Here is a 27,976-nt window from a genome sequence, read left to right on the forward strand (position 1 = left end):
GCTTGCTATATACAGCAGGCCCTCAACACAGGCTTGCTCTATATGTGTTACACACTTGGCACTCTGGTTGTGAACAGGCAGGTATTCTGGGTGTGTTGCTGTATACTGCAGGTGTTCAATACATGACTGCTATATATAGGAAATGCTCCATGTATGCTGACAGTTTACATAGGTGCCTCATACCTGCTTTTATGTATGCTCTGTGCTTGCTATACACAACAGGTGCTTGATCCCTGATTGTTGAATATAGATAATGCATACCTGCTATATAGAGGTTCTCAATTTTTGCTTCCCATACACAACAGACACAAGATACCATCCCTCTGTGTACAGGAGTCATTCAATACACACAGGTGTATACATATAGGCTGTACAGAGTAGGTGCCAATATCCTACTATATTGCTATATGCAAGAGGCACTCAATACAGAGCTGTATGCCTACTGATTATGGTTTTTGTTTCGTTAATCCTCACATGAGGATAGTTTTTCCATTGCTTCTCAGAGGGAGGGAGGGAGAGAGGGAGAGGGAGAGGGAGAGGGAGAGGGAGAGGGAGAGAGGGAGAGAGGGGGAGAGAGAGAGAGAGAGAGAGAGAGAGAGAGAGAGAGAGAGAGAGAGAGAGAGAGAGAAACATAGATGTGAGAGAGACACATCGATGGTCTGCCTCTTGCATGCGCCCCAACTGGAGGCAGGGAGTGAACCTGCAACCCGGGTACATGCCTTGACCAGGAATTGAACCAAAGACCCTTTGGTACTTGGGTTGGTGCTCTAACCCCTGAGCAACACCAGCCGGGGTGCCTACAGGAGACATTCACTATGCATCTGTATAGGTACAGGCTGTAGAGAGTAGGTGAGGATACCTGTACACTGTATGCAGGAGGCACGCAATACACACAGGTGTGTGTGCACTGGCCCTAAAGAGTAGATGCCTTATCCGCTTGCTGTATGCAGATGTTCTGTGCCTGTTGGTTGTAGTGTTGGTGCCCAATACCTGGTTACTATATACAGGAGGCGCTCCCCTGTGCACTGACACCTCCCCTGTCCCCAGGCAAGAAGAACTCAATTCTGCTGCACAAGGTACAACATGACCTCAACTCTGGAGTGTTCAACAACCAGGAGAATGCCATCATCCAGGAGATCGTCAAGTATGACCGGGAGATGGTGCAGCAGGCTGAGCTGGGCCAGAGAGTGGGCCTCTTTCCGCCACCTCCACCACCACAGGTCACCTCGGCCATTGCCACGCTGCAGCAGGCTGTGGCCATGAGCTTCTGCCCGCAGGTGGCACGGCCGCTCGTGGGGCCACTGGCACTCAGCTCGCCCCGCCTTGTGCGGCGCCTACCCCCTGGGCCTGCGTCTGCTGCCACTGCCTCGCCGGGTCCCGCACCCGCTGCCAGTCCCCCAGGCGCACCCACCAGTCCTCGGGCTCCACGGACTTCGCCCTATGGTGGCGCACCCTGCTCTCCAGCTGCGCCCCGTGCTGGGCCTGCACTTCCAGCGCGCCGCCTGAGCCGCGCCTCGCGCCCGCTGTCTGCCTCACAGCCCTCGCTGCCCCATGGCGCTCCCGGCCCTGGCCCCGCAGCCTCCGCGCGTCCAGCCAGCAGCTCCACGCCGCGCCTGGGGCCCACGCCCGCCACCCGGGCCACTGGGCCCAGCCCGGACCGCAGGGACTCGGCCTTGCCCAGTGCCACAGGAGGCCTCGACCCGCTGGACTCGGCGCGCTCGCGCCTCTCGTCCAACTTGTGACCCTCGCTGCACCGCCCCCGGGCCCGGGTGGGCCAGGGGCGGGGCCTTCATCCAAACCAAAGCCATGCCATTGCGCACTGCCCCGGCTGCCCACCCTAGAAGCCATAGAGGAGACGTAGGTAGTTGTAGTCGGACGGACGGGCCCCTGCCGTCCCCCCTCATCACCCTGCGCCCACCCACATTGCCCCCGCCCTGGGCGGTGGCCTTGCAAGCATGCAAGGGGGCTCCCTTCACCTTGGTGCCTCAGTTTCCCCAACTGTGAAACAGGGAGGGAGCCACCCTGTGGCCGAAAGGAGATAGCTGTGGACTTCCGCCCATCCCCACCCTCGTAGCTGGCCCGCTGTCCGATGAGGATTCTGTTTAAGTGCAATACTTGGCCTGCCGGCTTCCCTGCTGCCCCCATCGCACTCATGCAATAACCGGCCCCGCCCCCGTCCGTGCGCGCCCCGCGGTGACCTCCCTGGAGCGGGCACACGCAGCACCCCCGCACCCGGCGCCCGGGGGCCGGCAGTCCTGGCTGCGCCTGGGTGTGGGGGCAAGGCTGGGGATTCCCCGCCTTCGTGATGAATGTACTGACTAGCCGAGGCAGCAATGCTCCCACCACGCCCCCCACGTCCCACTAACCTCCACACCCCCATTCCGCGCAATAAACGACAGCATTGGCGCCCAGCCTGCCCGCATCTGCTTGCTGGGAGCCCACTGGTGGCAGGGTGGTACACACCCTCTCCCTGCAGAAGGCAGAGCTCCCCTGGGTAGCAACAGAACTTTATTTACACTATGGTACAGAGGGCCTGGGGGACAGCCCAGTGGGCCTGCATCAGCTGAAGAAGTACGTTGAGTGCTTTACCTGCTCCAGGTCGAAGGTCCCTGTGGAACAGAGCAGCAAAACCATGAACGCTGGTCCTGGGATGGGCGCCCGGGAAGGCCCAGCCCCCGCTAGCAGTTAGGACACCCCTCCCTGCTCACAGGCCCTACCTGTCTTGGGTACGGACAGTAGCATGTCCTGCAACCTGGTGACTCGGGCATTCATGGACCTGATGTGGAGAGCAGGGTGGGGAGTGAGGCCCAGGAAGGATGGGCAGAGTGGTGGGAACTACCCTGAGGGTGGGGTGTCTCACCTGGGGCCAGAGCAGAACCGCTCTACCAGAAACCTGGACAGGTCATGTAGGATGGGCTGGCTGTGCAGGCGGACGAACTGCTCACGGCACACCTTGAGGAGGAGGAGCACAGGTCAGGAGCTGGAAGAGAGGGCCTGAGGGATGGGGTTACCACCCCCCGCCCCAACACCTGGATGGGTACTGGGACCAAAAGCCAGACTGAGGCTGGGGGGTTCCAGGTCCCACATGGGACCAGGGGTGTCCACTCTTAGGTGGGTGGGGCATGGCGGGCACCTGATTCATGATGGCGACATCAGCTGCATGGGTCCAAAAACAGTCATGCACGGAGACAAAGGTCAGGCCCTTCCTGCAGCAGAGGAGGGGCTCCCATGAGGAGGGGCCAGCCTTCTCGGTCCACTCAGGGCCCAGCTCCTGACCACTAGACTGGGTGGCTCAGAGCCCAGAGATGTACACCACCGTCCTCCCTCTTCATGTCCTGCCATTCCTGCACACTTAGCAACTGTCCCCTCAATGTGCAGATAAAAAGTTCACATTTTAGCCCTGGCCAGCATGACTCAGTGGTTGGAGTGTTGGCCCGCACACCTAAGGGTCAGGTTCAATTCCCAGTCAAGGGCACGTACCTGGGTTGCAGGTTTGATCCCTGGGTGCCTTCGGGAGGCAACTAATCGATGTGTCTCACATTGATGTTTCTCTTCTCTTCCCTCCCCCCTCCCTTACACTCTCTCTAAAAATCAACGGAAAAAATATCCTCACCACCTCTACCACCCACCACAAGGCTTCATCCCAAGGGTCCCCATGCAATGCACAAGGCGCAGATGGGAGCACAGAATTCTCCCCTGACCCCTCAGCTCAGCCCTGCCAACCCCCCATGTTAATGGTCATTTCTTTTTTTTAAAAAAATTGATTTGAGAGAGAGAAACACTGATCTGTTGCCCTGACAAGGATCAAACCTGCAACCCAGGTATGTACACAGGATGCTCCAACCAACTGAGCCATGCCAGCCAGGGCGTTAACGGTCATTTCTAACAGAACTGTCTATACACTTGCCCCATCATCCAAGGCTCACTGCCTCTGAGGGGCTCAGGACAGAAAACCAGAAGGTTCTGCCAGCTGCTACAAGGCGCATGCATCTGACAGGACAACATCCAGCCTCCTAGAACTGGCCATGCAGTGTGTGCCTGCACACACCTGAATGGATAGGGTCACAGGGACCCTCCAGGGCCAGCTTTACATTCAGATGAACCACCCCTTCTCTCTGTGGCCCAGCATTTCCCTATCACTCAGACCTTGCTGTCCCAGGGCCATTACATGTGCTTGCACAGTGATCTCGGCACCAGGTCCAAGACTCACATGCCTAGGTTCCCTGCCTGCTGTAGGTCTCTGCCTCAACCCCCACCTATAGGAATTGGCTTCACAACCTGTCTCCCACACTATGAGGGTCTTCACCATGTCCCCATCACTGGGCTTGCCTACAGATGCATAATGAATGTGTGCTGTGCAGATGCAGGGCCTACCTGTAGCAGTGCAGGGCTGTAAGCATCATGTGTGAGGAGTCCAGAGAGTGGATGAAGTTGGGTGGGAAACCATTCTTCTGCTTCAGTGTGTTGGGCTTCCTGTGTGTGGGGGTGGGGTATGCTCAGGTAGAGAACCCAGTACCTCTACCATGGCCTGACCTAGGTGGCATCCCCTGGTCCAGCAACCCCTCAGTCCTCACCCAGCTACCCCCCTCCTCCACACTCACTGGCTGGTGTCCCCACTGTTGCTGAAGGAGAGGCTCTGGATCCCTCCATTGATCTGTAGGGTTGGGATGGGAAGGAAATGGGGCATGAAGCCTGCCCTGGCACTGGGGTGCAGGTGGAGGTGGGCATGGAGGTGGGTGGGGGTGGACGTACCGACACCTTGGAGTCGTGGTGGTAGGGCTGGATGATGGGGATGCCCAGGGGTGTGACCCACTCCACTGCCAAGCCAGTTCGAGCAATGAGACGGGCGCTCTCGGTCAGCCAGCGCTGCAGGAATGGGAACAGGCTCAGGGTGGGACCCAGCCTGGGAAGTCACGCTGGGGAAGGGAGGAGGAGTACGCACCTGGATGGCCCGGGTACCTGAGAACATCTCCTGAAGACTATTGAACACCTGGCGCACAAGGTAGTGAGAAGCCTGCCACACGAACTCCTGGGGATAGGTGGGACACAGAAATGGTGGGGCAAGCTTGGAGGGGAGGGGCAGCCTCCATGCCCACCCCCACAGCCCAGGACCAGGGGGTCCAGGGGGATCTCACAGGGCTCTCCCAGATTCCTGAAGTCCACACCCCCATTTTTCAGGCAAAGAAACCAAGGCCCAGAAGCCCAAGAAGATAGCTTGCTCCTATGGGTCCTGCCCTCCATACCCCCTCATCCCACAGTGGGGGGAAACAAGCCCCTCCCTCAGAGCTGCCTGCTGCCCAGAAGCTGATTGTTCAGGGGAAGCTGATTTGGGGTGAAACTGCACACCTGGGGGAAGTTGCTGAGCTCCCGGAGGCGCTTCTCGATCTGCAGGCGGCCCCCATAGCGGGTGACCCCATACACCACAGTCATCACCGTCTGCTTGACCACTTTGCGGCTGATGAAGCCCTCCAAAACTTGGGCCACCTGCACACCCCGCTCAGCGTCCTGTCTGCGGAACACCTCCACCTGGGCAGGTGCTGGCAGTCAGTAGGCAGGCCCAAGGATCCTCTGCCTGTGTCCCTGTCTGGGCTCACCCACCCTACCCAGCAGCACTCCCATGAGGCCCCTTCTGCATTGGCATCACAGTTCCCCCATCTGACTGCCTCCCCTGGGAAGCCTACCCTGACTGCCCAGTCACATCATATACGACAGGAGAGGCCACGGCCATGGGGTTGGCAACACATAGGTATTTACAGGACAGAGACCCCAGGTGGGCCTTGGGGATGAGAACAGGTTAGGGGGCCATGGTGCCCACCTGTGCGGCTACGCTGCTGTACACATCCTGCGGCACATCTGAGGGCACTAGGTTGACGGAGGCAGCCCCCACACTGTCCCGGCCCAGAGCAGCATAGTGTTGTAAGCCATTACAGGAGCCATCCTAGGCCGAGGAAGAGATGGTGAGGGGTCTGGGCAGGGCTAGCAAGAGTGTCCCTGGCAATGAACCACAGCTCTGTGCTTCCCCACCACTCTGCTCCTATCACCAGCTTGCTGGACCCCAATGCTTAGGGGCAGGTGTTGTTACCTTGCCACAAAGAGGAAACTGAGGCACATGAGGCAGGGAATGTGCCTGCATGAGGCCACAGTACAAGCCCAGCTGAACCCACTGGGGCTGGCCCGCACACAAAGACACTAGCTAGACACCCACACTGTTCTGTGGAACCTCAGGCCTGAGACAACTTTGGATAGCCCATCTCCACAAGAGGGTCCCCACCAACTCACCTGGTGAACGGGAAAATGGGAGATATAAGCGGTGGGGTTGGGGGCACGCACAGCCTGAGCAATCTCCATGCAGCAGGCCAGGGCTTGCCATGGCTCATCTGCCTCCATCCACCACTTCTTGCCCTGCAGAAGGATAGTGTGTTTGGTGAGGCTGTGCTGGGGTCAGTGGGATGGGGCTTCCTGAGCATGGATGGGAGCTGGGCTGGCCCAGGTGATGAGGTCACAAGGAGACTGAGACAGAGTCCCTGGGACAGCGGGGTGAGGACAGGAGTGATGGGCCAGGAAGAGAGACTGGACCCAGCCCTGAGTAAGCAGCCACGGGATGGGGATAGAAAGAGGGGTACCATGGAGCGGGAGGTGGAAGAGCTGCTGATGGGCTAGGGCAGAGGGAAAGGCCAGAAAAAAAATTTGTCCTAAGGGGAAGACTCAGGGGGCTGGAGTTACTGATTTTGGCCTGGAGGTGGGGGTGCCTAGAGGGCTTCCCAGGTGGATGCTGAGGTGGCTGGAGCAAGAGTGGAGGGCAGGCCAGGAGACACAAACAGAGGGAGAAGGGCTGTGGCCACTCTTACCATCATGGGCTGGTCAGCCGAGTCCAGGATATTGTTCATCATCTCATCAGCAAAGGCCAGGCGTGCCTGCAACGACTCACGCTTCTTGAGCCCAGTGAGATTGACCAAGTGGATCTTGAGCCAGTCAAGGCCATGGGGACCAAGGGGTCGGCCCTGGGCAAACTCTAGCAGGGCACGTGCCAGGTCACTGCCTAGGTGGTTGAAGTGGGGCGGGCAGGGATAGGTGCGTCCTCGAAAGTCCATGTTGTGAGGCAGCCAGAAGACACGGTGCCGCAGGTGCTGGGCCAATGAGAGGCGGTAGAGTGCATCGGTCCGCAGACTGTGCATCTCCCGGGCCACCTTCAGGCAGCGGGCCAGCTCCCTCCGCAGCTCAGCCTTGCGTTCCGGTGAGGCACTGGTTGGCAGGTGGCACTCAGGTGGGCGGGGAGCCTCAGAGGCAGGGGCCGGAACGCCCAGGCGGGGGCAGCCCTTGGCATTGAAGAGGGTCAGCACCAGGTCCAACACACGCCCATTGACACGCCAGGCGCAGTTGCCCAGCTGGGTGAGGGCGTCCAGGGCGCCATGCAGCTCAGTGGGTGGGCAGCCCTCCAAAAGGCGCTGATGCTGTGTGGTACCCTCAACAGAGCGCATTAGCTTAGTGGGGCTCAGCAGGAAAGCACCTGAGTGTGGTGAAGTCCAGGGCAGTGGCGGGCACAGCATGGGCACTTCTGCTGCCTCAAAGGTCATTGTGCGCTCGGCCGCAGTTTCCAGCAGCTGCATGAAGGCTGGGTGTGGCTTCAGGATCCCAATCTGGCAGTGGGATGGGTAAACACTGATCAAGGAAGTCAACTGCCCAAAAGGCAAGCAGCAGGCAAAGGGTCCCAAGGTCCCATCAAAAGCCCTTATCCTGAGATCAGGCCATGATCCCAGCAGGATTTCAACAGTACCCCACCATGGCCCAGAAGTTCCCAAGCCACCCTGAGCCCCTAGCCTCATCTCAGACCCCCATACTCTAAATGTCTTCTGCCACTGGAGACATGGGAGGGTTCTCTAGGTCCAGAAGTCAGTTTCACATCAGTTTACCTGGCGGAAGCTCCGGAAGGAGTACACATGGTAGAGCACAGGAATGAGCTTGCGGGAGCCCTGGTGCTGTGCCAGGTGGCCAGGCATCTTCACTGTCTGTACCAGCACTTCAGCCAGCTGTTTGCCGAGCTGCACCACCACAGTCAAGGGCCAGGGCTGCTCTTGGGGGGCCTCAGGTGCCCCCAGTGCCTCCCAATGCTGCCGTGGCAGGCGGGACACCACCACCTGTGAGTAGCATCATGGGTCATGGGTCTGGGCGCAGAGCTGTACACTCTCAGCCACCCCCACAGGTGGAAAATTACAGATGAGGAAATAGGCTGGGGGGCAGCCAGGAAGTGGCAGGGCCTGGGGGCAAATTCAACTGCCCCAGGGCGGGAGGGAGGGGAATAGGGATGTGACTTCCTCTAGGGGCTTGTTTCCTCACCTGGAAACCCACCTAGGCTCCCTAGCCCTAAAGAGCCCCAAGATCCCAGGCCCAGGAGCAGCTCCTTTCAGCCCCCTCCAAACCTTACCTGCGTGTCAGATGCCAGCATGTGTAGGTACTTGAAATAGCGCTGCTGCAGTTCCTGTACCTCATCACTGAGCTGCTTCCTCTGCACCACGTGTCGGTTGAATATGCGCATGCCCAGCTGTTGTGCCAGGGAGAGGAGCGACTCTCCCTGTGGGGACAGCACCTGCAAGGTCTGGGGGTGGTGCCATGAGCCCCTTGCCCCATAGGTGCTAACACTCTACCCATCCCCCATTTCCCACCCCTGCACACACACGGGCCTCTCCCCACCCCACACATCCACCGCCCACCTGCAGCAGCAGCTGTGCAAGCTCCTCCTCACTGAGCAGGCACAGGTAGGGGAAGAGCGAGGGGCGGCCCTCACGGGCAGCATGGGCCTCTCTGGCCTTGGTCTGTCGTAGGGCCAGGCACAACTCCGCCTCCCAACAGGTGCGTAGCTCCTGTAGCGTCTTTCGCTGTGGGGGCGGGGGACAGACACAGCATCACCACAGTGACCAATGGGCCCAGTGCTCACAGGCCCCAGGGAGGAGTCCACCAGAGGGTCGTGCCAAGGTGAACCAAGTAGCTGCTGAGCACTCTTCTCCATCAGTGGGAGGGTACATGATGCCCCCAGCTCAGTAAAAGGGAAGGAGGACAGAATAGCTGCAGGGTGGGGAGAAGAATCTGTGGCACAGCAGGCAGCACGCCCAGACAAGGGGATGCCTTGTTCAGCCAAGCAGGAACCTGAGCACACCTGGGCCCCTTACCGCTAGCAGGACCTCCTTGGTCAGTGACGGGGCCTTCTCCACTGAGTCCACAGTGACAGTGGTGGCCATCTCCACACTAAGCTGCTGCTGGAACAGGTCCTTCAGTTTCTTCAAGGGCAGGTGCTGCCTTGGATAGGACACAGGGTGGTCCTACCGGTGGGGACAGGCAGGTGGTGAGGCTCCGGGTGCCTGCTCTCCAGACCTGTGTCTCTCATAGGCAATTCCTCCACACCCAAGGTAGAGGAGAGCAGCTGCCCAGCCTGTGCTGCCCAGAACCCCTACCCTTGCAGAATCACATCCATTTCTCCAAGTCTCCTGAAAATCATCCATCCTACACATCACAGGGAAAAGGCTGGTGCAGAACAGCATGAAAAATAGCTACACTAGTTTAAAAACAAAAAGCTCTGCATTTGCCCAGCCTCACTGAGCTGGGTGCTGGACAGCCCAGGAAGGCAGTTCTAGTCCCTGGAAATCGCATTTTGCTTTTTAAACTTGGAACTGCCTGAATGTGTGACCCACCCCAAAATAAATTAAAAATAACAAAATCCAACACGCTGAGAATCAAAAACATAGGTCCACACAAACACTTACATATGCACAACCACAGCAGCATGACTCAGGACAGCCAAAAAGTGGACACAACTCAAGCGACCATCAGCTAATGAATGGATAAACACAATGTGTCCATCCACATACTAGAATACAGGGTGGGGCAAAAGTAGGTTTATAAGCGAGAGTACACGAAACACAGATTTCATTCTTATGTTATTATTTATTAATTAGTATAGTTTTCCATATAAACAACTGTAAACGTACTTTTGCCCCACCCTGTATTACTCAGCCATGAAAAGGAGTATAGCATTGACACTCGCTACAACGTGGATGAGCCTTGAAAACATGATGCTCAGTGAGAGAAGCCAGACACAAAATGCCACACAATGTATGATTCCATTTATATGAAATGTCCAGAACAGGCAAACCCACAGAGATGGGAGGTGGGTTAGTGGTTGCCAGGGGTTGGGACTTATTTTTGGGGTGAGCAAATGTTCTGGAATTAGAAGTAAACCTACTAAAAAAATAATGAATTATGCTTTAAAAGGTTAGCTGTATGGTTGGTTTTTATTACATCCCAATAAAAACAAAACCCCAAGGCATCTGGGCGGCTACCCACCCTCAGTGCTGTCCTCTGTCCTGGGAAGCAGTGCTGTGGTCTTGCCCCACCCACTGTCCCCTGATGCTTTAGACTGACTCCTCCCAGGGGAGTTATACCCAGCTCTGCTACCACTCCTGTGTTTAGCCTACAGCTGAGTCTCAAGTGGGACAGTGACCACTGTGGTGCCCGGAGTGCATATGGTGGGCCTTTCCTCCTTCTGGGACCTTCCAGCTTCAGGGTGATGGCCCTACTGGGGGCCAGGAGCTTGCCAACTCGAGTTGTTCAACCTTCGAGGAGCAGAGAGGGAGTCCCAGAGATGCAGGTGGCTCAGTGAGGAGAAATAAAGGGAGGGCTGAGGCTCCTGGTTCCCCCATAGGGACAGGATTACCCTTGCTCATCCGGCATGTGATAGGACCCCACCTACAGACTGAGGCTCACCGTGTCGTAGATCTCCCTGAGCAGTGGGGAGGTGTTGACCTCAAACGAGGGGAGGGGTGGCTGCGGAGGTATAAAGGTGGGCTCAGCCTTGCGCACAGCCTTCAGGAGTGCAGCCTGGTCCTCCTTGCACAGTGATAAGCTCGTGAAGAGCTCCTGCAGCTGCAGTCCATCCTGGGCCATCTGCTTTAGACACCTATAGTGGATACATGGTGGGTGGTGAACCCCCAACTCACCGAGCCACCCCCAACCATCCTAGAGGTCTCAGCACAAGGAGGCCATCAGGTGGTGCAGGAGTCCTGGCTCCCAAAGCAGGCCAAGCCACCCTTCCAGGCCCAACAAGTCGCTGTGTTCCTGGCAGGACCACCCCAACATCCACCTACCTTTGGATAGTGCTGGCATCCTGGTTCAGCCGCCCCATGCACTGCAGGGCAGCCGCATACGACAGCAGGTCTGGGGCGAGGCCGGCATCTTTCATCATGAAGAACACATAAACCAGCTCTTTGAAGGAGCCCTGAGGAGACCAAGGCAGGATAAGGTCTGAAGTGGCCCAGCCTGCCACCCCCAGAGACCCCTCTCTGCAAGTCACAGGATCAGGCTGGAAAGGGCCACTAGTCGGGAGTGGTGAACTCAGCAAACAGATGGCCCATCTGATGTTTCTGTGTGCAAAAGAAATGCTAGCATAGTAGTAAAATCATGGCTGGGTCACAAAGGAAGCTTAGGTAGCGGGGGGAGGGGTATTAATACTTTTTGGTTCTGTGGATATGAACATGCACAATTTCAGGGCAGCTGAAAAGGGACCCTTTTCCAAGTCACCGAGCTGCAAGAAGTTCCTCAAGTTCTACTACCCTTTCAGAGGACCCACTTTCAGGTATGTTGGTTTTCAGGTATGTCTCTTTTCTGTCATGGTCTTTGTATTTTCCCCTGAACACCTGCTTTGGGTTTCATTTGCTTCCTTTCCCGTTTCCCAGCATGAAAGTTGTATTACCAGTTGGAGACAGCTATTGCCTTCCCTCTGAGCGTGGCTGTACTGTACCTGTAACTGGCTGCCCAATTCCACAGCCATGAGCCACACACAGTCATTTAGTTTAAATTTCACTTAAATATTTAGTTCTTCAAGTGCTCAGTAGCTACACTGGCTGATGTAGAAAAAAACATTTCCATAGGGGGTCTGAGACGGGTCAGTGCGGAACTTGCCCCCTCCCATTCCAAACTCAAATATACCCGTGCACAGACAACAGTTACTCCTGTGAGACAACTGAGGACTGAATGAACAGCTTCTGACAACAAACATGAGAAAGAGATGAACAGAGAAGCCTGGGGGCCACAGGAGCCCTCTGGGCTGAGGAGCCTTCAGCATCATTGTACATGTCCCCTCCACCTCCACAGGGCCATGGAGGTTACCACAGTGGTTCCCAGCTACACTCCCCAGAGCCTTCTGCCTTGGAGCAAAGGGACAGTAGGACATCACTACATCCACCTGGCCTCCCAACCTAAGGACGCTGTCGCTCGGTAGGCCACTGACCCTGGATGCCTATTGACTTCCCAACACCACCCAGTATACACAGCCTATACAGAGTCTGCTTCTATATCAGGCCACTTTTTCATCACGCCACTGGGAGAGCTATTTTCTCTCTAATTCATATAAACAAATATGGAAGTCAAACAAAATGAAAAGATAAGCCCTGGCCACATAGCTCAGTTGGTTAGAGCATCGTCCCACTGTGTCAAGGTTGCGGGTTCAATCTCTGGTCAGGGCACATAAAAGAAGCAACCAATGAATGCATAAATAAGTGAAACAACAAACTGATGTTTCTCTTCCTCTCTCTCTCTCAAATCAATAAATAATAAAATAATAATAATCTTTAAAAAATGAAAAGACAGAATATTTCTCAAATGGAAAAACACAAAAAGTTTTCAGGATAAAAAGAAACCCTAAGGAAATGGAGATAAGTAATTTGATTAAAAATTTAAAGAAATGGTCATAAAGATGCTAACCAAACTTGAATGGAATAGAGGAACTTAGGGAGAACTTCAACAAAGTTACAAAGTATAAGAAAGAGCCAAGTAAACCTGAAGAATATAATGCTGAAATGAAAACACAGAAGGAATCAATAGCAGACTAGCTAACACAGAAAAACAAACTAGTGGAAATCAACCAATCAGAACAGCAGAAAGAAAAAAGTATATAAAACAAAGAGAATAGTTTAAGGGAATTCTGGGATAACACCAAGCACTCATTCACATTATAGAGACCCCAGAAGAAGAAAGGAAGGAACAGGAACTTAAAGAAATAATGGCTGAAAACCTTCCTAACCTGGGAAAGGAAACAGACATCCAAGTCCAGGAAGCAGAGTTCCGAACAAGATGAACCCAAAGAGACCCATACCAGGACATACTGTAGTTAAAATGGCAAAAGTTAAAGACAGACAATCTTGAAGGAAGTAATAGGAAAACGATGAGTTACATATAAAGGAAACTCCATAAGGCTTTCAGCTGATTTCTCAGCAGCAATGTTACAGGACAGAACAGACTGGCAGGACATTCTTAAAGTGCTGAGAGAAAGAAGCCTACAACCTAGAATAATTTATCCAGCAAAGTTATGTTTCAGAATTGAGGGAGAGATAACTAAAGGCAATCATCACCCTTAAATCAGTTTTACAAAAAATGTTAAAGGGTCTTCTTTAGGCAGAGAAGAAAGGTCATAACGAGAAATGAGAAAGGAAAAAAATCTCACAGATAGAATCAAACATTTAATAAATACAGCAAATCAAGCCTTTAAAAAGCTACTACAAGTTAAAAAAAATATATCAAACTCAAACTACAATATGTAGTCAGATACACAAGTATATCTACAACACAATATCAAAAACATAAAGTGTATGTGTGTCTCTCTAAAAATCAATAAAAACATATTAAAAAATAAATAAAATAAAGTCTATTTAAAAAAAAAAAAAAGTGTGTGTGGGAGGGTAAAAATGTCCTTATAGAATATATTCAAACTTAAATGCCTATCAGCTTAAAATAGACTACTATAGATATAGAATAATATGTATAAACTTCATGGTAACCACAAACCAAAACCTACAAAAGTATACAAAGAATAAAGAGAAAGGAACCCAAATAAAACACTAAAGAAAAACAGCAAACCACAAGGGAAAAAATCATTAGAAAACAGCAGAGGAGAACTATAGAAACAACCTAAAGCCCTGGCCAGTATGGTGAAGTGGTTAGAGCATCGGCCCGCACACCAAAGGGTCTCAAGTTCAATTTCTGGTGAGGGGCACATACCTGAGTTGCAGGCTCGATCCCCAGCCGGAGGCCATGCAGGAGGCAGCTAACCAATGACTCTTATAATTGATGTTCCTATCTTTCTCTCTCCCTCTCCCTTCCTCTCTCTGAAATTAATAAAAATATATCTTTAAAAAACAACAAAGTAAACAGGAGGGAAATAGTTAAGATCAGAGTCCAAATAAATAAAATCATAACTGAAGAAGTTTCAACTGACACCACAGAAATACAAAGAATCATTAAAGAATACTATGGCCCAGCTGGTGTGGCTTAGTGGTTGAGCATAGACTCATGCACCAGGAGGTGGCCAGTTCAATTCCTGGTCAGGGCACATGCCCAGGCTGCGGGCTTGATTCCCAGTAGTGGATGTGCAGGAGGCAGCCAACTGATGATTCTCTCTCATCATTAATGTTTCCATCACTCTCTGAAATGAATAAAAACATATCTTTTAAAAATAAATCAAGTTTGGTTTAAAAAAAACAACCAATGCCATTCTTCTAAGAATTAGAACTTATCCTAAAATTTATGTGAAACCACAAAACACCCCCAAATAGCCAAAGAAATTTTGAAAAACAACAAAGTACAAGGTATCATGCTCTCTGATATCAAATTATACTATGAATTATGGAGGGGCTGTTCCATGACCCTTGAGTACATCCAGTTAGATCAGAGCTGAATAGAGACTGCTTCCCATAAACCCCCACAGAGACTGTCTGATCCCCATGTGCTGAGGAGTGGCCTGTAAGTTAGATGCTGTGTGAGTATGGGAATGCCCAGAAGATGCCAGCTGGCCTTATGCATTTGTGTCCCAGATGTGCTGGTTCCTGGGACAGGCCCTCGCCCTGCGCTGGCAAGGATGTAAGGCATTTTTCCCTTATCTGGGAGAGGTCATGTCCCAGGTACTCCACCCATCCTCCCTGTCCTATATAACCACTTAGTACCTGCCACATAGTGCAGAAGAAATCCACATCATCTTGCCACTGCCCAAGACACACCTCACATGCAAGTTCCCTTAATAAACTTTTTTTTAAAAAAACATATCTTTATTGATTTCAGAGAGAGGAAAGGAGGGGGATAGAGAGAGATAGAAACATCAATGATGAGACAGTCATTGATCGGCTGCCTAGCCCGCAACCCAGGCATGTGCCCTGACCGGGAATCAAACCCCGATCTCCTGGATCCTAGGTCGATGCTCAACCGCTGAGCCACTCCCGGCCGGGCATAAACTCTATTAATTACCAGACTGGAGTGGCACCCTATTTCTTGGGTCTTAACCTGTCCTCCACGTATGGAGGTAGATTTCCAGTCTCAGGGCTTTTCCCTGGGTCTGCATGTACTGACAATTGGTGAGCTAGCCAGGACACTGAAGAAATAGAGTTTGGGAAAGAGGCATCCCTGCAGGAAATCCCAGGCTGGCCATCAACTCCCATGTGGGGAGGGGAGGTATATATGCTAGAAACCACATGAATACAGGGATGCCCTGAAGATGTCAGCTGGCCTTATGTGTTTAAAGAAGTACTCATTATACACCAGCAAGGAAGGGGCATGCAGGGCCACAGTTGTGGGCTGGCCTCTCTTATGGGTGGTGTAGCTGGCCACTGACACCTAGTTGGAGGTAGAAGGGTAGAAAACTAGAGGAAGAAGTGAAACTAGAAAAAGGATGTCAGGCTGTCCACAACTCTGTTAGCATCGGGACTGGCTGATAATAGGTGAAGGGCAAGGCAATAGCTGGAAACCTTGGCTTGTCACTTTGTCAAACTAGGAGAATGCAGGCTCACACAGTCTAAGGTCTAAGCACTTGTGGCTAAGCCAGGGTTGTGCCAAGTTTCAGCAAAAAAACAGAGAGTGTTCCTGCCTGGCTCATGCAGCTGTGGGACTCCGGGAGAGGGCAATTCTATAACCTGGCAGGAAGCAGAGGAGGAGCATCACTGCGCATCATGAGCAGCTACACAGTGCCTGAGTAAGTCATCACACCAACTCCCTTGTAGATTGATTCATTCTGCCCTGCAGGGCAGCCTCGTCAGATGACGGAGACCATCCTGGGCAAGGATGGCCATGGGAGTCTACAGAAGTACAGCAGATCCTTAGAGCTCTGGTCAAGTACCAAGTGATCTACACCCCGGTGTTTCAGGGGCCTGACTGTACCACCTCTACAGTAGGAATGGAAACAGATTTTGCAGACAGCCTCCAGAACATGGTACAAGACACTCATCCCATGGTGGGACACAGTATCTATGGTTCAGGCAATCTGCAGGTCTGGGGGAAACCATGCAGTCTCAAGACTAGGTCTGAGTTGTGAAGAACAGACCCCACTTGTTTATGGAAGCTGTGAGGTCTCTGCGTCTGTATGTTTACATGTATCTACATATGTGTTGTATTGTGTGATATTTTCTTCCTTGGGATGGTATTGCTAACTTGTTTTAAAAAGCTCAATTTAATTGACTTAACAATAAACAAGCACTTGTACGGACTGGCTATTCTAAAATTCTCAGAAATATAGTTCCAAGTAAGAAAAAATACCGAAACATTAATTACTGGACATAGGTTCACCTACTTTTGTTTCCTTCTTGGAAACCTCTACTTTTACTGAAAACTAAGGATTAAGAATTCTAATTAAGATGAAAAAAATTAATAGATATGTTTTTGGAAATAGAAGGTATAAGGAATGGAAATACATTTTTGAGGGAATTAAAGGAAAGTGGTTTTGTCCTAAAATAAGGCTGGCTATTTCTGAATGAGTGAGATAAACTACAAGGGAAAAAAGAAAGTTGTAGGTTTGTGGAGAAGGAACTAGCTAAGATTAGAATGAATTTTATTCAGTACATGAATTTAAATATCAAATCAAAAGTAAGCTCATGCAAAATTAGAGTTTCATTTCCCTCTCCATGCTAAAAGTCTCCTGTAGCCCTAGCCAGTTTGGCTCAGTGGTTAGAGCATCAGCCTGCAGACTGAAGTGTCCTGGGTTCAACTGCGGCCAAGGGCACGTACCTCAGTTGCAGGCTCGATCTCTGGCCCCAGTTGGGACACGTGCAGGAGGCAACCAATTGATGTATCTCTCTCACATCTATGTTTCTCTCTCTCTCTTTCTCTTTCTCTCTCTCCCCCTCTCTTCCTCCCTCCCTTCCACTCTCTGGAAAGCAATGGAAAAAAATATCCTCAGGTGAGGATTAAAAAAAAAAATTAAATAAATTAAAGTAAAATAAAAAGTCTCCTGTAATATTGGTCTGATCCTAATAAGATTATGCAAAAAGTTTTTTGCCAAAGTGCAAAAATCCTCTGATTTATCAAAATAATTTTATATGTTTTATATTGTCTTAACCAGGTCCTCGATTACTTAAGAAATCTGAATCTTAATAGTAAGAGTTAAATTTTACTAGCAATTGGGCTTATTTGGGAAGCACTATCAAATAAATAATATTAAACCTTCTTTGTGTTGTATTTGTATAAGTGTAATTTATAAGTGTTCTAGAAATTATGTGAAATTCCTGGAAATCTGAGATGTCCTTCCTGGCATAGGATGTCTATCATCAGAATTGAGGCACGCACTAACAGGACTAAACTTGAGTATGTAGTTGTGGCACATGTGGATGAAGTCCATATGCTTCAGCAAAAATGGCTCCTCCCCTGACCAGTGTTGCTCAGTGGTTAGAGCGTGGTCCTATTCACTAAAGGGTCACAGGTTGGACCCCCAGTGTGTACAGGTGGCAGCCGATCGATGTTTACCTCTCACCTCAATGTTTTCCTCTCTCTCCCTCTCCCTTCCTCTCTTTCTAGAACTGATGAAAAAAGCATGTCCTCAGGCAAGGATTTTAAAAAAAAAAAGGCCCCTCACTGCCAGACTTTTGCCATCTTGATGTCCTTGTAGCATGGCAGCAGTCTGCTCCTGAATCAGAGAAACTAAGATGGGTAAACAATGGCTGTAAATTGAACAAATAATCAGGGCTCTGAAAAAATGCATGATGGCTGCTTGGTTCTTCCAGGCTCCCTGGCAAGCCCCATTTTTCTGAGTTTGCTTTCCTTCATGCACTGTAGTGCGTTTAAGCTAGACTTTATTCAACTGCCACTCATATTCCCAAATCAAGGCTGATGCCCTCAGTGACAGAGAGACTGTTAGAAAATGTTTCCCACCTGGAGTATTCTTTCAAGTGTTCCTTCAAGGCTACCTACCTAGCCACCATGTCAAAGAATGGTGGCTTGGGACCGGTCACTGTTTTGCTTCCTGACGCCTGTGAAATAAACTCATTAAATCGATGACATAATGTTAACCTGTGAAGATTTGCCTCTGCTACTGAGAACCTTGCAGACTTTACTGGGATCACCTACAACAGAAAGGATGAGCTGTGAATCTGCAGAGAATTCAAGGTCCAGGCATCGCAGTCAAGTTTCTGGAAGTTGTGTGGTTAGGTAGGATCTGTGTTGTCCCCAAAGCTGTCACTGAGAAATTACAAGCCTTCCCCACATCAAAATATCTAAAAGAAGTACAGTTTCTTGTGGGAATTTGGGGTTCTAGTGAAAATTTATATCCCATTTAGTACAAAGCCTTCTCCTAGTTAAGAAAGGGCATATATGGGACTGAGGAGCCGAACAACAGTCTACCTTTGAGAAAGCAAAAATACTGGTCAAACAGATTAAAGCTCCTGGACTTTCCTTAGCAGGACTGCCATTTAAGTTAGATGTCTCAGTAACCCCAGAAGGCCTGGGGGAGGGGGTTTTATAGCAAAAACAGCAAAGGGAGTCCTGGCCGACGTGGCTCAGTTGGTTGGGAGTTGTCCCATGCACCAAAAGGTGTGGAAAACAAAGGACACAGCAATAGTCCTGATGCTTGCCATGGACCAGCCCTACTGTCACTAAAATATGGGGCCATTTACTGGAATCTGCAATGGAACATCCTGCCAAGGTGGGTTGGTTACTTCACACCCCTGGGTGGGGCTGAAATGCCCAGTCTAAAGTGGGACCCTGTCATCCTAATGCAGCCAGGACCTGTGGAGACACACTATACATGGACCGGTACACACACTATTGAGAAAGGGATAATGCAGGGGTTCTAGTCTGGCATACTCCCCCTCCTATTCACCTCATGCCAGAGAGCACCACCTCCCCGGCTAACATGCATGGTTCACACACCCGGGCAGGTTCCCAAGGCTGCAGCTACATTAACATCTAAGGATCAGGCTATAAGCATCATTCTCATAGAAAGAGAAGACCTACTAATCCAAGTCCCCACTAAATATTTCTCTTTCTGACCTTGGACTTCTGCTATCCTTGTGGTGTCCAGTTACAGGGGCACCTGTAGCATCATCCAAACTGAGTGTTGTGTTTTTTATGGCAGGTGAATCTAGTATCTCTTCTTTGTTAATATGTATGACAACTCAAGTAGACGCCCTGAGTGATCTGACCCCAAGACTTGGCGAGTTGTTAGAATACTGGTTCAGGCCCTGGGGGACATGATAGGAGAGTTGTTACTAATATTTTGTCTTTTCTTGCATGTGTCTATATTGTTGCTGTGGGCTGTGTCTTCAGTGTGGTCAACTGGGGACTAAACGAGCTAATGAAGCCCTTGCTAACCACTCAGGGAACCTCATGGAAGGGGGCGGGGGGGGGATTTAAAGAGCCGATCACGAGGGATGACACTATTCCTGACATGACCGCTGCCAGACTCTTGAGCTGGACCTTCAAGCTAGATCCAGCTAGACCTGCCAGAACAGAGGCTGCTTCCCCTAAGCCCCCTTGGAGACTGTCCAACCCATCGCCTATGCACCAGACATGCTGGTTCCTAGAACAGGCTCTTGCCCTGCCCTGGAAAAGGATGAAAGGCATTTTCTACTTATCTGGAGGGGTCACAGCCCGGTACCCCATCTATTCTGTCGTACCCTATATAAACTAGCGCCTGCCACGTGGTGCAGGGAATATCCATGCAATCTTGCTGCTGCCCAACATGTAAGTTCCCTTGATAAACTCTATTAATCACCAGACTGAAGCAGCAGCCTCTTTCTTGAGTCTTTGCCTGCCCTCCGAGTACGGCAGATATTCAGTCTCAGGCTTTTCCCTGCGGCTATATATACTGACATTAAACTACAATAATCAAAACAGCATGGTACTGGTATAAAAAAAGACACATATATCAGTGGAACAAAATAGAGAACCCAGAAATAAACCCATGCCTGTATGGTCAATTAATCTATGACAAAGGAGGCAAGAACATACAAATGGGTAAAGACAGGATATTCAATAAACGGTGTCAAGAAAACTGGACATACATGCAAAAGAATGAAACTGGGCCACTTTCTTACACCATATACAAGAATAAACTAAAAGTGGATTAAAGATGTAAATGTAAGACCCAAAACCATAAAACTCCTATAAGACAACAAAGGCAGTAAACTCTTCAACATCAATCTTAGCAGTATCTTTTTGGATATGTCTCCTTGGGCAAAGGAAACAAAAGAAAACATAAAGAAATGGAACTACATCAAACTAAAAAGGTTTTGTACAGCGAAGGAAACCACCAACAAAACAAAAGAACCTACTAAATGGGAGAACATATTCGCTAATGATACATCCAATAATGGGTTAATATCCAAAATACATACGGAACTCATACAACTTAACACCCCAAAACAAATAATCCAATTAAAAATCTGGCAGAGAGCCCGGCCAGTTTGGCTCAGCAGTGGAGCATTGACCTATGATCCAGGAGATCATGGTTTGATTCCCGATCAGGGCACATGCCCGGGTTGTGGGCTTAATCCCCAGCAGGGGCATACAGGAGGGAGCCAATCAATGACTCTCTCTCATCATTGATGTTTCCATCTATCTCTCCCTCTCCCTTCCTCTCTCTGAAATCAATAAAAATATATTTTTTAAAAAAAATTGGCACAGGAAATGAATAGACACTTCTCCAAAGAGGACACTCAGATGGCCAATAGACATGAAAAGATACTCAATGTCACTAATCATCAGAGAAATGCACATTAAAACAATGAGATCTCACCTTATACCTATCAGAATGGCTATCATCAATAAATCAACAAACAACAAGTGTTGGTGAGGATCTGGAGAAAAAAGAACGCTCGTGCACTGTTGATGAGATTGCAAATTGGTGCAGCCTACAGTATGAAGGTTCCTCAAATATTAAAACAGCACTGCCTTATGACCCAGCAATTCCACTTCTGGGTACTTATCTGAAGAAATCCAAAGACTATTTGAGAAGACATATGCACCCCCATGTTCATAACGACATTATTTACCATAGCCAAGATATGAAAGCAACCTAAGTGTCCATCAGTAGATAACTGGATAAATATGTGGTACATATATATATAATGGAATATTACTTGGTCATAAAAAAGAATGAAATCTTGCCATTTGCAACAACATGGATAGACCTAGAGGGTATTATGCTAAGTGATATAAGCACACAAAGAAAAACAAATACTGTATGATCTAACTTATATGTGGAATCTAAAAAACAAAACAACTGAATAAAACAGAAAGAGACCCATAAATACAGAGAACAACCTGATGGTTGCCCAAGGGGAAAGGGGAGGGAGGATGGGAACGCAAAATACAAAAAGAGAAAAAAAAATTTCCAATGCTGAAGACATTTCTAATGGATTGCACTGGTCTAGAATGTGCAAGTCTATCCCACCTTTCAAAAACATTTTTTAGTAGTATCATCATCCATGTGAAAACACATTTTAAAATTTCATGTACCCTTCCATCCTTCTCCTACACACATGTGGAGGAAGCCATAGGTGCAGTCCCTCACTCCTCCCAAGAAGCTGGAAGGTTCCCTACTTTACAGATGAGAAAACTTAGGCTCATAAAGAAGTAAGTAGCATGACCACCAAGCCCTGTCCTACACATGCCGGCTGCCCAGAAACATTACTTAGGAAGCCATGCAGCCCCCACACAGCATCATGGGTCCAGGATAATCACAGACACAACCTACTGTCACAGTGCTCTTTGCTGGGGATTCTTGAGGGTTCATGGACTCAGATGGGAGGACGACCCCTTCATCTCTGCTAACTCAAGGAATTGAGTACACCTCCCACAATGATGGATGCAAGCAAAACTCCAGCTGACTGTCACTTGGGGAAATATTGGGCATCTCCGGGTCATATCATAGTGATGCAGATAGTAGTCACCAGGCTGCTCCTGGGCTTCACTGTTAGTACGTCAGTCAAGCACACTGAAGTCACCACAGATGTTCCCACACCTGTCGGTATGTGTATCTACACAAAACTGGCTCCTTTGTCACCTAAGCAGTAACAGTTTTTCCTGCAGTTCCTCGAATTACAACTGCATGTAAAGAACACTCTCCTAAGTAGCCAAAGAGGAAATTGCAGGGGGATTGGAAAATACTTGGTGATGAAGAAAAGGGAAAGACATGGGAGCCAGCTAATGCAGCACCCAGAGAGAAGTCCATGGCTATGAACGCCTGTATTCAAAAAGAAGAATCTTGAGACAATCACCTAACCTTTATCTTAGGAAACAAAGAAAAGGAGCAAACTAAACCCAAAGCATGGAAGTCATTATCCTGGTGAGGGTCTGCAAGCTGCTCTAAACACCAAGTGTCCCTTGTCCTGGCCTAGCATACCAGAAGGAAGTGCACTAAAACATGAGCAGGATTTCTTCCTTCTTTTTTGGTTATTTTCAAAACTTCTTTTGAGGGCCACATGAGATTTATATCCACCAAGCCTACAAGAATTATTAAAACAGTAACAAAGTACTTGAACTTTGGGTCTAACAGACAAGTGTAGGAATCTAAGTGCTGCTACAGGCAAATTTCACCCCCCAGCCTCACCTCCACCTGTAACAGGTGGCAAACCCTTTCTCCCTGGCCCACCTAGCCTCCCACTCACCTTGCGAGCCCAACCAAGCAGGATGATGTTGTACATGGGCAGGGTGAGCAATCGCTGTTGCCGGGACTTGCTGTGCTGCATGACCAGCACGTGGTGGGCAAGGGGCAGCTGGTCCACAAGCACGCAGCACTCCAAGAAGGCCAGGAGCCTCTGCTGCTGGCCCTCGTGCCGCATTCTGGAGGCCCTGTCCGCCGAACCATTCTCCTCCTTGCAGCTCAGCCTCCTCGGGGCCTCCTGTAGCAGCTGGGCCAGCTGCTCCTTCCAGGGGCTCCTGGGGGTGCTATGCTCCCAACGCTGCAGGCAGCCTGCCAGCTGCCTATTCAGTAGTCGGGGCTCCACACGCAGCTGCTGTTTGCGGGCCCGCCGCTCCTTCTGCTGCTGCAGGTTCGCCTCCAGCTTTTGCTTGCGCTCCTGCATCACAAGCTTCTCCTTGTCCAACTTTTGCGCCCAGCGACCACTGAGCCCCAGTGCAGCGCCCTCATTTCCTGCCTGCGTCTTCCTGGGTGACTGGGAGCCACCAACCTCTGGGAGTCGAGTCACACCCACCAGCTCTGACCTCACCTCCGAAACATTGTCGGCCTGCAGCTGCCGCACCCTGGCCTCAAGCACTGTGGGGAGGCAAAGGACAAGGATGTCAGGGTAACCTGGTTCAAATCCTGCTCTCTCCAGACACCCTGCCAGCCAGGAGGTAGGAGGTGGCTGGTCTCACCTGCTCTTGAGGCCTATTTCTATGTTTTCGCTGACAACACACATGTTCCCAGACTTCCAGGCACATGTACCCCACTCACCTACTCTTAGCACCTCTCACCCGATCCCCCTAGCACTCAATGTCCCATACAAGCTCCTGGTGTCCCCTCCACGTCTCTGTCTCCACAGCTCTGTCTTCCAGGTGCTCAGCCCCCAACTCCAGGGATGTCTATACCACTGTCCCTCCACATCCACTCTCTTAGCACACCACCAGGGCTCTGTCCTCAAAATCTACCCAGATGCACCTGGCTGGCACGTGGTTCAGTGGATGAGCATCGACTCATGAACCTTAGAGGAAACTGCTGGAGCTACCACCAAAACAATAGCCAATCAGAAAAAAAATCTTTAAGTTCCCTTGTGTAAGCCAATTCAGACAATAGAATTGTTCTTAACCATATCCTAGTTGAGCAAGGTAGGGTTTGCTCTGTTAGTACCTCCTGTTGTACTTAGATAAAATACCTCTGGTAAAATAAAGATGAAACTAGATAAAATCCAGGCACAAGCCAAATGATTAAATACAGTGCCCACTGACACCTCTTGGTTCTCTAACATCTTCAGCTGACTGCTCTCAGGTATTGCCCCTGGTTCAGATCTATTCTTCAAAAGGGACTTAGTATTTTGTTATAGAAACTTTGCTGTTATAAGTCACTGTTTTTGCACAGCCTGATGTTATAAAGATACCACTTTGATAATGGTTGATCAACATTTTGAAATGATCACTGAGGTCTATGAGACTTCATATGAGACACCTCAAGAAATTATCCTTCATATATGCACAGCCCAAGGACATGGACAATGGTGGGCAGAGGGACTTGGGAGGAGGATGGGACGAGGTGGAATGGATCATTGGGGAGAAAAAGGGACATCTGTAATATTTTAAACAAAAATAAACAAAACAAAAAACACACACACAAAAAAACTATCCTTAAAGAAATATGATGGGGGAGCCCTAGCCGGTTTGGCTCAGTGGTTAGAGAGTCAGCCCTCAGACTGAAGGGTCCCAGGTTCAATTCCAGCCATGGGCATGTACCTCGGTTGCAGGATGGATTCCCAGCCCTGGTCAGGGCACATGCGGAAGGCAACCAGAGGATGTGTCTCTCACACTGATGTTTCTCTCCCTTCCTCTCCCTTCCACTCTCTGAAAAAGTGATGAAAAAATATCCTTAGGTGAGGATTAAAAAAAAAAAGAAATATGATGGGGGGAAAATGATAGCAAAGCCTCCCTCTATTCTGGCAGATGCTCTTATTGCTCAAATATGGCCTGAGGCTCCTAAAAAACTATTTTTCCTCCTACATGGGACATGACATGCCAGGAATGAGCCTTCCTGGCGATGAGGAACCAGCAATGGCATGACATATCCAAAATGAGTCACGTGACAATGGAAGACCAATGATGCTTTTAATAACTGATCAGTGTTGGCCCTGGCTGGTTTGGATCAGTAGTTAGAGCATCGGCCTGCGGACTGAAGGGTCTCAGGTTCAATTCTGATCAAAGGCATGTATCTCAGCAGCAGGCTTGATCCCTAGCCCCAGTCGGGCCCGTACGAGAGGCAACCAATCAATGTGATGTGTCTCTTTCACATCAATGTTCCCCCCCGCCCCTTTTCCACTCTCTCTGAAAAGCAACGGAAAAAATATCCTCGGGTGAGGATTAAAGGGGGGGGCATGTAAAAAAATAATAATAAATGGAGTCACTTTATTCTTTTTTTTCAATCCTCACCCAATGATATGTTTTCCATTGATTTTCAGAGAATGAAAGAGACAGAGAGAAACATTGATGTGAGAGAGACACATCGATTGGTTGTGGGGATGGAGCCCGAAACCAAGGTACACAGCCTTGACTGGAATTGAACCTGAGACCCTTCAATATGAGGGCTGATGCTCTAACCACTGAGCCAAACCGGCTAGGAATATAAATGGAGCCACTTTAAAATGGAGCCAGAGCTGTCATCCCAGAGGCACTGTCTTGCACATCTCCTGCCTCAAACCTTGGAATGTTAAAATAGGGTAAGACAACCTTTGGACTGGGCCTAAGCAACCTTGTATCCCAAAGAATGTTTGCAAAGATAACAAGAAAACAGATCATTACTACTACTGGGCTGACGGCTATTGGACTGAAAATTAAAATGTTGTATAGAATTAGCATCACTACATTATGTTACTTGCACCAAGAGCAATGCCTTCCTTCTATGTATGTAATTGATCCCCTTCGCTTTTTTATAAATACCCTTTGCCTTTGTCTCCTAATTGGAACAGTTTGGGTTTCTGTCTGAATTAATATCTCCCAAATAGCTATTCTTACTAGTCTCAAATAAGTGCTTGTTGACTCTCACCTTGAAAGGCCTTTTAAAGTTAACAATCCCATCAGGTGCCCACTCAGAAAGCCCAGCCAGGGCAACATGGATCAGTTCAGGGTTCTAATACTGGCTCTGCAGGTGCAGCTTTGTGTGGCCTTGGGCCAGTCTCTCCTGCCACAATTTCAAGTGTCAGCTGTCTGGAAAGTGGGAGCACCCAAAGTGGTAGGTTTGGGAAAGGAGGAAATTACAAGCGGTCACTGCTTCATTATCATGGTGGGCCCCCAGGACCACCAGAGAGGTAGGATCATATTAGTTACACTGTTTTACAGACTGATATCCCTTCTTGTGGGGTCACTTTGAGAAACCAGGGAGGTGACCCCCAGCAGAGAGGCCAATGAGGGGACAATGAAGGGGCTTCAGGCCTCAAGCCTAGGGCTTACCCTCCAGCAGCTCGGCGTGGCCCCAGTCCCTCCTGCGGTCTTGCTCACATGGGCTGGCAGACGAGCTCCTTCTGCAGCCCCATACGCCACCCAGGGCCCCTACGGGAGAGAGGAGTAACTTGAAGGGGGTCAGGCGCCTGGGGGGTGGAGGCAGGGGGTCACGTGGACAGATATTGCAGGATCCAGGGGCAAAGCAGCCCTAAATTTTCAGTGGAAGCTGTCAGTATTCACAGGTCTCACACTGGAAAGAAACCAAAAGATCAAAGTTAAAGGGGACCCCACCCGCTAAGAAAACTGGGGTGAAGGATTGAGGATAAAGGTTTTCTCGAACCAAAGGTACAGAGAGTTCAAATGTCAAGAGCCCTAGAAAGCAAAAAAGGGGTCAGAAGGCACCAAAAGAAACCAAGAGACAAAGGTCAAAGCGTCCAGCCGACCCCTGACAGAAGAGTGTGCCAAGAACAAGTGAAAGCGGGGTCGTGTCAGTGGGTTCCCCAGAAGAGCAAAGGGCAAAGGGCAAAGGTCTTGGGTTTGTAGCAAGATCTCGGGGCCGAAAAGCCAAAGGTCACGGCCCGGTGTTGGGGGCTGGGAGTGGCAGCGGCCGCAGTGTCGCCCCCAGCCCTCCCCTGTGTTACCTTCCTCGGCCAAGAGGCCGGGGCGGCCCGCGGGCCTCAAGGCCCATCCAAGCCCAGCAGCCCCACGGCCCCAGCGCAGCGCCGACATGCCGCCGGCACGCGGCCCCAACCAGCCGCCCGCTCGGTGCCTGCGCCGCCCGCGCCTGCCGGAAGTTGTGGTTCCATGGCCTACGGCGGCTGCGAAGGGACAACGCGGCCGGATGGGCGGCCTCGGAACCACAACTCCCAGGGGGTAGCGAGGCCCCGGAGGCGCAAGGACATGCGCAGATACAGCTTTCTGATTGGCTCTTCCTTCTGTCAAGGGAAAGCCGGCCGAGCCGTTGTTGGGGCAACACAGGTGACTTTAAGACGTCTTTGGGAGGACCCAGAACCTGGATTTTTTTTTTTTTTTTAAATTAAGGACTACTCGCATAATAATTAGGACAGCGTTCTACATTTTAGAGATTTCTGTTCGTAATCTTCATTAATCCAACAACATCTTTGGGCAAGAACTATTACTACCCCCAGTTTAGTGTAGAGGAAGCTGGGATTGAGAGAAGTAAATCAAGTTGACCAAAGTAACAGTGTGAACATTAATTAGGGAGACTGGAATTAAAGCCCAGATATGCCTGACCCCCAGACAGATGTGTTTGGGACACTTCCCTGGACATTACCTTCATCCACTCTCTGGCCTCAGTTTACCCACTAGTCCCCAAGCGCCCAAGGACAGGAGCAGAGTGGGCAGAAAGAGTGGACTAACATACTAAATTGACCTGACAAATGCAAGGAGATAAGCCCTGGAGCCTGGAGCTTCCCAGCCCTGGCCTCCGGGGCCAGAGCTTTAGAATCAGACCTGGAAGGCATCCCCACTGTCAGTCAACCAAAGGTCACTGCTGCCAATTCAACATCAGGAGTCCCTAAGTAGACGGATGGCAAAGGGGATATTTTATTCAGTAAAAACAGCTCTCCTGAGG

At 50.2% G+C, this 27,976-nt stretch overlaps 2 protein-coding genes across 3 annotated transcripts in view; one reads left to right on the forward strand and one right to left on the reverse strand.

The window, feature by feature from the left end:
* HCN2 (hyperpolarization activated cyclic nucleotide gated potassium and sodium channel 2) overlaps window positions 1-2,408 on the forward strand; it is a gene marked incomplete at its 5' end in the record, with an annotated part of 31,683 nt that extends 29,275 nt beyond the window's left edge. Inside the window, one exon of the mRNA XM_081135283.1 lies at window positions 1,048-2,408. Within this exon, the coding sequence (XP_080991409.1) occupies window positions 1,048-1,742 (695 nt within the window). The 3' untranslated portion in view covers window positions 1,743-2,408. The remainder of the gene's footprint in view (window positions 1-1,047) is intronic.
* Window positions 2,409-2,491: 83 nt separating this feature from the next.
* On the reverse strand, window positions 2,492-27,198 carry POLRMT (RNA polymerase mitochondrial). Of its 2 annotated transcripts, XM_081135281.1 has the most exons (21): window positions 27,024-27,198; window positions 26,392-26,490; window positions 22,908-23,515; window positions 11,136-11,266; window positions 10,756-10,948; window positions 9,165-9,314; window positions 8,709-8,873; window positions 8,423-8,593; window positions 7,911-8,135; window positions 6,849-7,637; window positions 6,280-6,402; window positions 5,816-5,938; window positions 5,347-5,526; window positions 4,943-5,029; window positions 4,753-4,866; window positions 4,602-4,654; window positions 4,375-4,473; window positions 3,134-3,206; window positions 2,861-2,952; window positions 2,718-2,776; window positions 2,492-2,609 (listed from the first exon to the last, which is right to left on the reverse strand). In XM_081135281.1, the coding sequence occupies exons 1-21, from the start codon at window positions 27,109-27,111 to the stop codon at window positions 2,560-2,562; spliced, it is 3,672 nt and encodes a 1,223-aa protein (XP_080991407.1). In that variant the 5' UTR covers window positions 27,112-27,198; the 3' UTR covers window positions 2,492-2,559. The 2 variants fall into 2 exon arrangements, with proteins under 2 accessions (XP_080991407.1, XP_080991408.1); XM_081135282.1 differs by lacking the exons at window positions 2,492-2,609; window positions 3,134-3,206 and having other exon boundaries at window positions 2,712-2,776.
* Between the last annotated feature and the right edge of the window lie 778 nt (window positions 27,199-27,976).

Source organism: Miniopterus schreibersii (genome assembly GCF_964146895.1).
Source record: "Miniopterus schreibersii genome assembly, chromosome: 4".
Classification (NCBI taxonomy): domain Eukaryota; kingdom Metazoa; phylum Chordata; class Mammalia; order Chiroptera; family Miniopteridae; genus Miniopterus; species Miniopterus schreibersii.

Coding starts and splice junctions, on each gene's coding strand:
- POLRMT (XM_081135281.1), bottom strand. CDS start 27,111: ATGTCGGCGCTGCGCTGGGGCCGTGGGGCTGCTGGGCTTGGATGGGCC. Junction 23,516..26,391: donor CCACGCCGAGCTGCTGGAGG/GTAAGCCCTAGG, acceptor GCCTCCCCACAG/TGCTTGAGGCCAGGGTGCGG. Junction 10,949..11,135: donor GATGCCAGCACTATCCAAAG/GTAGGTGGATGT, acceptor TATCCACTATAG/GTGTCTAAAGCAGATGGCCC.